The sequence below is a fragment of the Thunnus maccoyii genome, chromosome 22 (genome assembly GCF_910596095.1).
Source record: "Thunnus maccoyii chromosome 22, fThuMac1.1, whole genome shotgun sequence".
NCBI lineage: Eukaryota > Metazoa > Chordata > Actinopteri > Scombriformes > Scombridae > Thunnus > Thunnus maccoyii.
Window position 1 is genome coordinate 6,768,822 of NC_056554.1, and position 12,458 is coordinate 6,781,279.

Here is a 12,458-nt window from a genome sequence, read left to right on the forward strand (position 1 = left end):
CATATTTGGCATCACATACTTCACTGTCACTTTGATGCTTTGATTAATTGCATACATCTTTTCAATTACATTATAATGAAAATCAACAGTCACAAAATTATACAATGCAAGCTCAGATTTAATGATTTTAATGTTTGCAACATGTGCTCCTAATATTTACATTGATTTAAAGTATTTAAACATGTCTTCATCAACATCAATATACAGTTAAAGCAGATTGTTTTTATTTAACATTAAATGCAATCTCAGTTAGAGATGAGCGCTCAAAAACAATACTATTTGTGTCCCCTCTCTTTCATATAAAACAAACCAAGATCAAAATATTCATTGGATGATGATAGATGAGCATAAAGAGGAGGATGTGCACCTCTGTAACATCAAATCACATGAGGAGGAAATGTTAGTACTATCTCACTTAATGTTAAATGACTCTTTCAGGCTAGCTTCTGCTTCCTTATGTGTGATATTTTTCCAGGTTGCAGGAATATCAGCAGGCTGTGCATTGTATTCTTTAGCAAACTCATTGTTGAACTTTGTCATTACATATTTCCAGTAGTCTGATGCCTGAAGGCTTATATCCGGTGGAATTTTCCAGTCTGGGAAGATTTCTTGATAACACTTGTAAGGGTGAGATCCATGATTTGTCGCTTCACATAGAAAATTCTTGTCACTGGTCACAAGAGAAGAACATATGTCAGTGACAAGTTGCTGTGAGAAAAAAGACCTGTATTTCCCCAGACCCTGTGACCGATGTAGTGAAGCCCAGTGCTCAGTATGTGCTTTTCCTCCTGCGTCACAAGGCGCTTTGCAGAATGGACACTGTTTACCACATCCCATCACTTTGGTGAAAAGTTCATTCTGAGGCTTCATGTGGAGATTTTTTAGTTTCATTTCAATGTTCGTTTTTTTTAAATGTCTCTCTAAGAGCTTGGGCCATCTCCTTCATGCACTGTGTGAGCCAGTGAGCAAACTCTTCCTGGTTGGCATTGTTAAGGATCATGAAAGCACCAAGAGCATCCTGGGAAATGACCAGTTTATCACCAAGTTCCTTGCAGATATCTTCAACAAATGTCTTCAAGTTGCCACTCTTTCCTTTTTTGGCATTTTCCATGACATTGTTTATGCTTTTGATACTTGACTGAAGTCGTTGATCTTCAAACTTAGACACCATTAATAGGTCAGAGAAGTGTTTCATTATTCGGTCAAATGTCCACTCCTTTACATAATCCTCATATGAGCAAATGTAGCTCAGATACTTTTCAAAGTTATCCTTGGTGAGCAAATCCAGTAAAACTGCATACTGGAAGAAATACCGGGTGCTGAACTGATGGCATGTCAGCATTTCACCAACGATGTCAGGACCCAAGGAGCGGTTGACAAAGTCTTCGACTGCAGGCTTCAAGCATCGGTCAGTGAATTCTTCTGCCTTCTTCTGGCACTGGTCTTGTTCATTGAACACATCTTCTTCACGAAACTTTTCTTTGTTTTTATGCAGACATCTGTAAGGATCATTCACATGTATGAAATCTTCATGCATTTTCCGAAATGTTCTGGCTGCTAATCCACAGATGTGCTGTTTTAAAGAAACTTCTACCTCTGTAACATCAAATCACATGAGGAGGAAATGTTAGTAGTCTCCTATTTGTTGTTAAATGACTCACTCAGGCTTGCTTCTGCTTGCTCAGGTTTGATATCCTTCCAAGCTGAAGGAATATCAGCAGGATTTGCATTGTATTCTTTAGCAAACTCATCGTTGAACTTTGCCATTACATATTTCCAGTAGTCTGAAGCCTCAAGGCTTACATCTGGAGCAATTTTCCAGTCTGGGAAAATTTCTTTGTAACGCTTGTAAGGGTGCCATTCACCCTTAGTAGCATTGCAGCAAAAATTCACATCACTGATCACAGCAGAAGAGCATATGTCAATGGCAAGTTTTTTTGTGGCTTTCCACCTGTATTTACCAAGACCCTCCGGCCGATGTAGTGAAGCAAAGTGCTCAGTATGTGCTTTTCCTCCTGCCTCACAAGGCGCTTTGCAGAATGGACACTGTTTACCACATCCAATCAACTTGGCGAAAAGCTCATTCTGAGGCTTCACGTGGAGATTTATTAGTTTCATTTCGATGTTTGATTTTTTAAACTCCTCTCTAAGAGCTTGAGCCATGTCCTTCACGCACTCCGTGAGCCAGTGAGCAAACTGTTCCTGGTCAGCATTATTCAGGATCATGAATGCACCAAGAGCATCCTGGGAAATGACCAATTTATCAAGTTTCGTGCAGATATCTTCAACAAATGTCTTCAAGTTGCCACTCTCTCCTGTTTTGGCCTTTTTCATGGCATTGTTTATGCTACTGATACTTGACTGAAGATGTCGATTTTCAAACTCAAACACAGTAGACGGGTTGGAGAAATGTTCCATTATTTGGTTGAGTATCCATTTCTTTACATAATCCTCATATGAGCAAATGTAGCTCAGATACTTTTCAAAGTCATCCTTGGAGAGCAAATCCAGTAAAACTGCATACTGGAAGAACATCCGGGTGCTGAACTGTTTGCATGTCTGCATTTCATCAATGATGTCAGGACCCAAGGAGCGGTTGACAAAGTCTTTGACTGCAGGCTTCAAGCATCGGTCGGTGAATTCTTCTGCCTTCTTCTGGCACTGGTCTCGTTTATTGAACACATCTTTGAAATCTGCACGAAACTTTTCTTTGTTTTGAGTCAAACATCTGTAGGGATCATTCACATGTAAGAAATCCTCATGCATTTTCTGAAACTCCCTGGTTGCAATTCCACAGATGTGCTGTTTTAAAGAAACTTCAAAGTCAATGTCTGTCTTCAGATCTTTGTTGGTTTGCAGCCTCTCATCAATCATGTGTAGGATCTCCTGGGTGTAAGTGTTATGGTAATTAGCTTTTCTTTTCATTTTTTCACTTACAAACTGTGTGCAAGCAGCTATGATGCTGTCAGCCATTTTTTGTGCAGCGATTGTGTGACCTTGAATGTTGAATAACTCTTTACATCGGTTAAAGAATCCTTCAGCTGTATATTTAAAAGCCTCAAGTCCACAATCTTGCAGACTTTTTTGGCTTAATAATTGACATGCACGACTCCCCTTATGTGAGAGATTTGTTCTCAGGTAGTGAGACACACTAGTGCAGACATCTGAAGCCTTTTGTTTAGAAAAGGATAGTTCCTCAACCATTTTAGTCCACATCTTATCAAATTCTTTGTCTAGCTCTTTGTCTGTCATCTTGACTTTTTTCTTCTGACATTCTTCAATTAATGCACACACTCTCTTCTCTAATTGTTTTGTGTGATTCTCCTTGATACTATCCAGCTTTACCATTCCCTGTCTGATGTCAGCTGCTGCTTCGAGCTGATTAACCACAGACCTTTCCATTTCTCCTCGAAGGCTTTTTGCACTGTTTGAGAATTCCTCTTTGTATCCTTCAACCAGGTAGACATGACCCTCTGTTTGCTTGAAGTACTGTGTCAGATTCTCAAGAAGCTCTGTCTCCCATTTAGACAGCACTGTGCAAGCTTCATTTTTCAAACTTGTGAGAAGTTCTCTCATGTCATGTTTCCCAGATTTCGAAGCAAATTTACCAAAATTGGAAATTTTTGTTTCAGCATCTGTGACCCAGGTGTACATGCCTTTTTTGAATTCCCATTCCCATTTGTTGAATTTTGTGCAAAGCCTCATGTAGGCATCAGCCACTAGGCTGTTTCTGAAGCTGAAGATAAAGTTTTCATGCTTTACTGCAGTCCACAGGCTTGACATCCACTCTGTAAACTCAGAGATTTTGTTAGCAGATGAGTTACAATTTCCCAACATTTGGATGATGTTCTTCTTGAGCTCATATACAGCTTCACTGTACCCTGCATTGACTGGTGCCATTGGTGGGTTTCCATTCCAGAGTCCAGGAATGTACCAGTTCCCAGTGTCTGGACTGTACTCCATCACATCAGTGAAGCTCTTGTTCTCCTCTTTCTTTTCCATTTTGGCTGCTGCCTGGGTCATCTCATTTAACTGTTGCAAGAGCAGTTTCCTGTCTCGTAAGTTCTTCTCATGGGCTGAAACATCTGACACATTCTGGTGAACAAACTGACATTTGGGCTTTTTGCCTACCTCTTTCATCCTGAGAAAAGCATGCACAACTATTTGTAGGATATCCTTCATTTCTGTTGAGTTCTCCATTGCAATATTGACAATGGTGATATCACTCAGCCCCACAACGAGGGTTGCGAGCTCATTGTCATGCTCATGGCTATTATCCAGTTGTGCAAGCTCTGGTGACTTTAAGCCCTCGGTGTCAATGATCACCATGAAGTCACAGTTGAGTACTTTTTTGACATCTTCATTTACTCTGATGAGCAACATAAAGGCACCTCGAGTGCATCGACCACTGCTGACTGCAAACTGTACTCCAAACATTGTGTTAAGAAGAGTGGACTTTCCTGTGCTCTGAACTCCAAGAACTGTGACCACCAATATCTTGCTCTTAGGAGACACCAAGGCATTGAGCTGAGAGAGAACATCACTCACCCATCTGAGAGGTATGTTGGATGCATCTCCATCAACAAGCTCAAGAGGAAAGCCATCAAGTAACAATCCTGCACAGAGTTTTGGAAGATGCTGTAATTGTTGACGTGATGGGTCTGTTTCTGGAAGAGAAACTGAAGCTTCATAGATTTGACCCATCTCACGGAAGAAGTGTTCAGTCCCCAGTGAGCTGTTGGAAAGTTTTCTGTCAATGTCTTTAATCTCCTCTTTGTTTTCAGAATTTTGGCATTTCTTTTTGTACTGCTCCCTGAGATCAGACAGTTTTTCTCGAGACAGGTTATCAAGGTTAATTCGCATCCATTTCAGGAAATAGGACCTCTCTATCCTTGGGCTTGATATTGCATCAATGAAGCATGTCATAGCGTTTGACATGTCATAAGAGTTCTGTTTTTTCCGAAGTTTTCTTTTCTCTACCTGAAGATCACTTTTGTACTTTTCTATGTTTTCAGATCCAACTTTTCGAAGCCGAAATTCTTCTTTCTCTAAGCGAGTCAGTTCCTTCCATGTGTGACCTTGCAAGGGAAGTTGAACTTCTTTGTATTCAAGGGTATCTTGAATTTCTGCAGTGATGGCATCTGCATTTTTCTTGGCAGTCTGGCACTCTGGAGATTCTTCATCAACCAAGATTCCCAGTTCATGGGCAATGTCAGCCATCTGCTCTATTGGAATCTTTATCTCTGATTTCTCAACTACATCCCTGACTATTTTCCGCATATTTTTGATAAAATCTGCATCGTTCATCTGTTTAGTCTTCAATATGACATTTTTAGTCAATCCCAACTTGGTTGCTACATTTTTCAGAGCATCTAGTCTGAACCGCTTGCTTTGATGGTTGCCCACCAAGAAGATCTGTGCCTTGTGGTGTTGGTTGGTCAGTAGCCTGCACTCAGAATCCAAATCGTCAAAGAATACAAAAACTGCAGCAGATGTTTGACACAAAAAGGAGTATTGTGTTTCAAATGAAGCAATGTCCCCACGGAGATTAGCTACAGTGACTGGCTCACTGAAAAGATCCATGTTTTTGTTTCCACAAGGGAGGTACCAAGTAATTTCAACCAATCCATTGGATATTCTTCTTGGACTGTCGCCACACTCCATATTGTGGTGAACAAAGGTGTCATGGTACTGCTGAGAATTGCTCAAAAGCTTATTGAGAATCTCTGACTTAGACAAGGAGCATTCACCCAGTCTCACAAAAGATATCATTGGAAGATTCGAGAGAACAACTCTGTCTTCAATGAAGCCCTTGGATTCAGAAAGGGACTGAGGTCTGTACTTTTTAACAATGTCTCTCATTGCCCACAGCATGAGTGTGCACTGTTTTGTGTCACAATTAGGAAGCAGCAGAGGCACAGAAAACTGACACATAGACATTTTGAGTGCAATTTCCTGCTGTACAAAACCATCAGAACACAGAAAGAGAGCATTGATTATGTCGAGGGGGTTTACAATGTCACCTGAATATGGACTGTTGACCAGATTGTCAAGATCAAACTCTGTATTCCCTGACATAGCATCACAGGTTGAATCATATGCTGATGTATATTTTACATTTCTAGCTGTCACATTAACCATCATCAGTTTCTTCAGAAAATACCATGGAAGGTCAGTATAACACTTAACAAGTTCTTCACTCATGGTCTTTTCATCAATCTGAAGTATTGTGCTCAGGGATAACTTCTCACTGTAGTGCTGCTCCAAGTCCAGATCCTTCAATAAGCTCTCCAGGTGTGTCTCTGTGGATATGAATGATAGTGATCATTAAAATCATGGTTGGTTATTTTAATGTACTAAGCATGGATCCAAACTGAATTGGTGCATAGAAGAAATACATTTGCAATGTTGATTACCCCTGGTAATTTGTCACAATGCACAATTTTGCATCTTTACTGATATCCTTCGATAAGTATAAAGCAATCATAAGGGTGTCAGTTGCAACGAGGCTTTAGTTAATCGGCATACTTCACTGTCCTATTTCCCAGCTTTGATGCATGTCAACTTTTCAAAAAAGCAACAATTTTATCACCTTTGCTCCCAAGATTGGCTCAAGGGAGATATTTACTAAGCCTGTAACATATTACCTTCCATGGCGCAAACTTTTGCGTTGCCACAATTTTTTAATTTAGCAGGGTACTGAGACTGAAAAGGACTGGAGCACAAAACAAAGTGTATTCTGCTGTTGAACATGGTATACTGGTTGAAGAGCAGAGACGTTCGATCCGCAAGTGCATAGTCATCCCGCAAAAGAAACACTACATGTCAGGAAATATGAGTTAAATATCCTGATGTTGCCAGCTCAGCAAAAAGATCAGTGATTGAATGAGTTATGAAAAATCAGTGGGAGAGTTTTGGTAAAACTTGTAAAGTCCTTTCTCAAGATTGTTTTTGTAAACAGATAATATAACAGTTAATAACTAAAACTGCCTCAGTCATGATGCGCTGGATTGGGGCAGCTGTGAAACATTAAGTCAGGGAAAACATGCAATCTGCAAACACAGAAATCTGTGAACATCTCTCAAGTTGTATGTCTTGAATTTCTGCAGTGATAACCCTCATATTTTTCTTGCCATTCTGGTACTCTGAACAATCTTCATCAAGCAAGATTGCCAATTCAGGGGCAATGCCAGCCATCTGCTCTAATCACATCTTCCACCGTGAAAAGGAAAAAGGATCCATCGCGTCTCTTTGTATCCGCAAATCCGTTTTATTCTACTTTATTTTTATAATCCTTTGCAGAGTCAGGCTATTTCCCTTAACTCAATTAACTTTGTGACTTTATTTTGAGTATTTCTTTATAATTTGTTTTTTCATTGTAATGTTTAACTTTTACTTACTAGTGCGGGAAGATGTTACAGTTGGCTTGCTTCTTCTTCCATTCTTCAGCTGTGCAGAAACTTGGAGGGAGTAACACACCCCTGGATTCAGGCTGCTGAAAGTCAGACTGTTTGTGTTCGTCGTCAGTTCTTGCACACAGCTCTCTTCTTCACTGCAACAAGTCACAATGTAGCTCTCCACTTCACCAGCAGGAGTGTCCCAACTCAGAGAAAGTGACTCACTGTTGACCTGATAGACTGTTATCTGCACAGGAGGGCTGGGCTCTGTGGGAACAATATAATGGTTTCAAGTATAATTGAAAAGTTTCCTCTATATTTGTGCTGTTTGCCTGCCAAGCATAAGAGGTGTGATAGACAGAAAAGCAATATACAATCACCTCACACAATTTATACACATACACATTTTGCAACCTCTTTAGTCTGACACAAACCTTTATAACAAAAACTGACAGAATATCTCAGTTGTAAGAAGTACATTCATGTATGTTAAAGTTATGAGGACATATTTGATGAGCTCAACAACCAGACAGCCAAAGCTTTACTGTATTGATAAACAATTTCATTTTAATTTCAGCAACATTTTTTAATTTCAGATTTACCTGTGAGGACAGATACAGAAGCTGTTTCACTTTGATTTCCATTTTCTGCTCTCCTTGTGATTCTGAAAGTATACTCAGTCCCAGGATGCAGTCCATCAACATTTACAGTGCTGGATTCTTCCACAATCACACTTCCTCCATGTGTGTCACAGGAGTAAACTATATGTAGTTTATACCTAACAGATGAATCAGTGGGTGTCAAGCCAAGAGAAACAGTCTCAGTGCCAGCATGGAGAACTGTTACTTCTGGTGGAGGAACATCTGTCATAAGAGAAAAGAAGAAAAATACCTCTTAGGAACTCCACATTACGCCATGTTTTAAGTAATAAAAATGTGTACAATTTATTGACTTGAATAGTATTTATTTATTTCTCTCTGCTGGACAATAGATTGCTTAAGGCTGACATTCTACACTTGCATCACTCACACTTACAGTCAGACTGGGGTGTTGCAGGAGAGTCTCCTTCCTCACAGTAACGCTCAAGGAAGACATCTTGTGCATCATAGAACTCCTTGATAATTGAGAAAAATATCCATTTTTGATGTAATGAATCAATCAATAACTGATAGGACAGTATGTATTTGCCATGTCATTTCATAATTTTTATTTTTTTTCAATAATCCATTATTTTGTTTACCTCCTCTTCCTCAGAGTTATCCATTGTGGATACACTTTCAGTCATCTCACACTGCTTCTCACTAAAGGTAAAAAAGAAAGAAGCCTGTAAGTTTGCAGCCAACTACAACACTACAATATAGACCAAAACCAAAAACCACAACTGTAATCTGCTGTTAAGGCCAGGTGAAAACAAAAAAATAAAAAGAATTTGCTGATTCATGCATATCTGTCAGGCTATGAAATGATTACTGCAATTCATTTTAATTGAATACCTTACAGGTGGAAGCGCTGAAAGGTGATAAAAGACCGCTTTTTTGCTGCAAGTAATATTTTTCCAGTGGCACAAGTATTCACATCTTTTACTTAAGTAGCAATATGTAAAATACTCCGTAACAAGTAAGGGCTGCATTCATGAATCTACCACTTTACAAATCTATTCTTACATGACAGAACAGAAATGATCAGCAAAAACAGTAAAGGTATTTATTATGCAGACAAACAGTCCTCTTGATTAAGTTAATGTTACTGTTAGGTAGTTTAATCTATAACAATGCATCATGTTTTATGAGCCAATCATTTGTTTTGAATGTAAAATCAGTGTAATCACTTAAGTAGTAACTATAGCTGTCAAACGTAGTGGAGTAAAAGGTATAATATAGCTATTTACATTGAGTGAGCTACAGGATAAGTACATGTACTTAGTTACATTCCATTACTGTATTTTTTCATGTTTTCTTTTGCTTTTTTCAGTTTGCCTTACAGGTCACCCACATGTGTAAGCAAAGAAAAAAACACAGAAGAAGCAATAACATGGTGACCTACCTTTGTAAGACTGAGTTTATATCTACTCTATATGCAATATGTTGTAATAGGTCAAGAGTTTGGCCTCAAATTAAAGCACTGCGCCCTCCTGCGAATGCCAAAGCAACACCTCAGGCTTCTACTTTTATACTGCAGTTGGGTGTAGTCGCTTTCTGTTTCATGTCCTAAGAACAGTTGGCAGTTATGTGAGTTACAAGAAAATGAAGCTTAACTCTCTATTTGCATGTCCAAACCACATACTAAACTTCTCTGTCCCCATTAAATGTTTTTTAAAAGAAATATCATACTGTAAAGGGATTGAACTTAAACATTTACTAAATAAAGGGTTAAGTTGATATGTTTCATTAATAAGGACAAGCTACTTTTCATTTTATCAAAATAATGTAAGAAACAACAAAAATATGACTTTTCTGTGTAAATTTCACTGAAGTTAATGGTCTGCTCATAGAACTTTGGATTTAATTCATGTGTAAGTATTAAACACTATATGACTTTATGTTACATATTAACCGTTCATCTTTCATAACCCACCTTTTCCTGCCCACAACTTCTTATTACACACCCTGCTGTGGGGGAGGGGTGAGTTTCCTCCATCCTGTTTGTTTGTTTTGCATTTTCTTTTCCTAATAGAAGAAAATGCACAAACCCTAACATGTGTAGCAGCTCTGATTTCAGTTTTTCAGCCTGACGTCTCCCTTTTTCCAATTTGTTGGAATTGATTTGAGGCATAACTTGACTGAAGCTCTAATTTCTGATTGAAGTAATTATAACAAGATTTTCAAACAGTTCCAAAGAAGTTGGACTTATCACAACTTTACCAACTTCTTCACTTATGCATGATAGATAGGGATATTAGGACTGTCAGTTTAATCTGCAACGTTTTATGAGCCAATCATTTGTTTTGAATGTAAAATAAGTATAATTAGTTAAGTAGTAACTATAGCTGTCAAATGTTGTAGAGGTAAGGTACAATATTTCCCTCTGAAATGTAGTGGAGTAACATAAAAAGTCAAATATAATAGAAATACTCAAGGAAAGTATAAATAATTCACATTCTACTTAGATTAAGTGGGCTACAGGATAAGTACATGTACTTAGTTACATTCCACCAATGTATTTTTCCATGTTTTCTTTTGCTTTTTTCACTTTGCGTTTCAGGTCATCCACATGAGTAAGACAGAAAAAAACACAGAAGAAGCAATAACATGGTGACCTACCTTTGTAAGACTGATTTGTCCATGTCACAATGACATCCTTATTTTATCCAGGAGTTTATATCTACTCTATATGCAATATTTTGTAATAGGTCAAGAGTTTGGCCTCAAATTAAAGCACTGCGCCCTCCTGCAAATGCCAAAGCAACACCTCAGGCTTCTCCTTTTACTCTGCAGTCAGGTGCAGTTGCTTTCTGTGTCATTTCCTAAGAACAGTATGTGGTTATCCATGTTATAAGAAAAGGAAACTTGACTGCAGGTCCAAAGAATATTTGAATGCATGACCAAAACTGTGTGCCTCCATTATTTTTTTTAACACACTGTAAAGGGGTTGAACTTAAACATATACTAAATAAAGGGTCGTGTTGACATGTTTCATTGCTTGTTTTCATAGACAGAGACACAGATTTTATCAAAACATGTAAGAAACAAAAAAATATGGACCTTTCTGGATGTATTTCACTGAACTTAATGGTCTGCTCATAGAACTTTGGATTTAACTCATATGTAAGTATTAAACACTATATGGCTTTATGTTACATATTAACCGTTCATCTTTTATAACTCGCCTTTTCCTGCCCACAGCTTCTTATTACACACCCTACTGTCGGGGAGGGGTAAGTTTCCTCCATCTTCTTTGTTTGTTTTTGCATTTTCTTTTACTAATAGCAGAATATGCACACGTGTGGCAGCACTGATTCCAGTTGTTCTGACAGAAATTTACTGAACCTAAATAGTTTTCATGTCGGCTCCACGTGAAGAAATCAACAGTGTTTATATTTATTGATTCACTGACTTTATTTAGCGAGTGAATATGCCTGTAGTGAAACAGGCGAGCTCACAGACAGACTGGGAGTCTTGATCGGAGAAGAAATATTTAAGATTCTGCACTATTTCTGGGTCAGCAAATTTGTGGCATCGACCAACTTAACTCGCTTGTACAAAAGGTCAGATTGAGTTGTTGAGTTGTAATCCCTCCATAGAAGCGTTCAGATGACACTCAAGTGGATTTGATCTACTCATCAGAGGCTCGTTCAAGTGACTCAACTTGCAGCCAGTGTTCACCTTCTATAACTATGGCTTTAAAATATAAATATAAATAAATATGGTTTCTTCTAAATTTTTTCTTTGTCAACTTCATTTGTATGTCATATTCAATTATTTTCATTTATTGAAGAGTCACATTTAAGGAAGGCTGTGTTAAACTGAGTTAAATTGCCATTTCTGTGTTGTTTTGACATAAGCTTACATTTGGGCCAACAAAAATGTAAAATATTGAAAACAGTTAAACGTAAAAAAGTGTCCTCTGTGCATGATTCAGCACGTGCGAGGCTGAGGTTGTGACGACAAGGTTGAACAAAGTTTACAGTGGAAGCCCAGAGTATCAATCTGTTGTGTAAATAGCAATGCGTTATTCGACTTGTTTTTCAGGTCCTCCCATCAACACGTGACGGACAAATCAATGACGAAGCAACATTATAACTCACCTTTAAAGGGGAGATTTCCCAACGCTAAAATGCATTCTTCTATCCAGGAGCTGGTTTCAACTATACAGTACTGCAGCAGTTGTTCAGGCGTCTATTTGTCCCGTAGATAAAGCGCCACACTTCACTGCATGATGTATGCTGAGGTGGTACTGCAGATGTAGATGCACTGCAAACCCTTTTATTCTGTTGGTTGAAGCCACTTTCACTTTTGGTTTCCAGATGAATTGTCAGGATCACCTGGTTTCCCAGAAAACGAAACTTAATTTTACAGTAAATCACATGATAAAATATAAAATCACCACAGATGGCTTAATTAA

At 38.4% G+C, this 12,458-nt stretch overlaps 1 protein-coding gene across 2 annotated transcripts; it reads right to left on the reverse strand.

Annotated features, from left to right (window-relative positions):
* Positions 1–1,559: 1,559 nt before the first annotated feature.
* LOC121889040 (interferon-induced very large GTPase 1-like) lies at positions 1,560–12,311 on the reverse strand. 2 transcript variants are annotated; one of them, XM_042400733.1, is made up of 6 exons: positions 12,142–12,311; positions 8,638–8,698; positions 8,433–8,511; positions 8,000–8,260; positions 7,401–7,664; positions 1,560–6,302 (listed from the first exon to the last, which is right to left on the reverse strand). In XM_042400733.1, exons 2-6 carry the CDS (start codon positions 8,680–8,682, stop codon positions 1,639–1,641), a joined length of 5,313 nt encoding a protein of 1,770 aa, XP_042256667.1. In that variant the 5' UTR covers positions 8,683–8,698; positions 12,142–12,311; the 3' UTR covers positions 1,560–1,638. The 2 variants fall into 2 exon arrangements, with proteins under 2 accessions (XP_042256667.1, XP_042256668.1); XM_042400734.1 differs by lacking the exon at positions 12,142–12,311 and adding an exon at positions 9,441–9,465.
* Between the last annotated feature and the right edge of the window lie 147 nt (positions 12,312–12,458).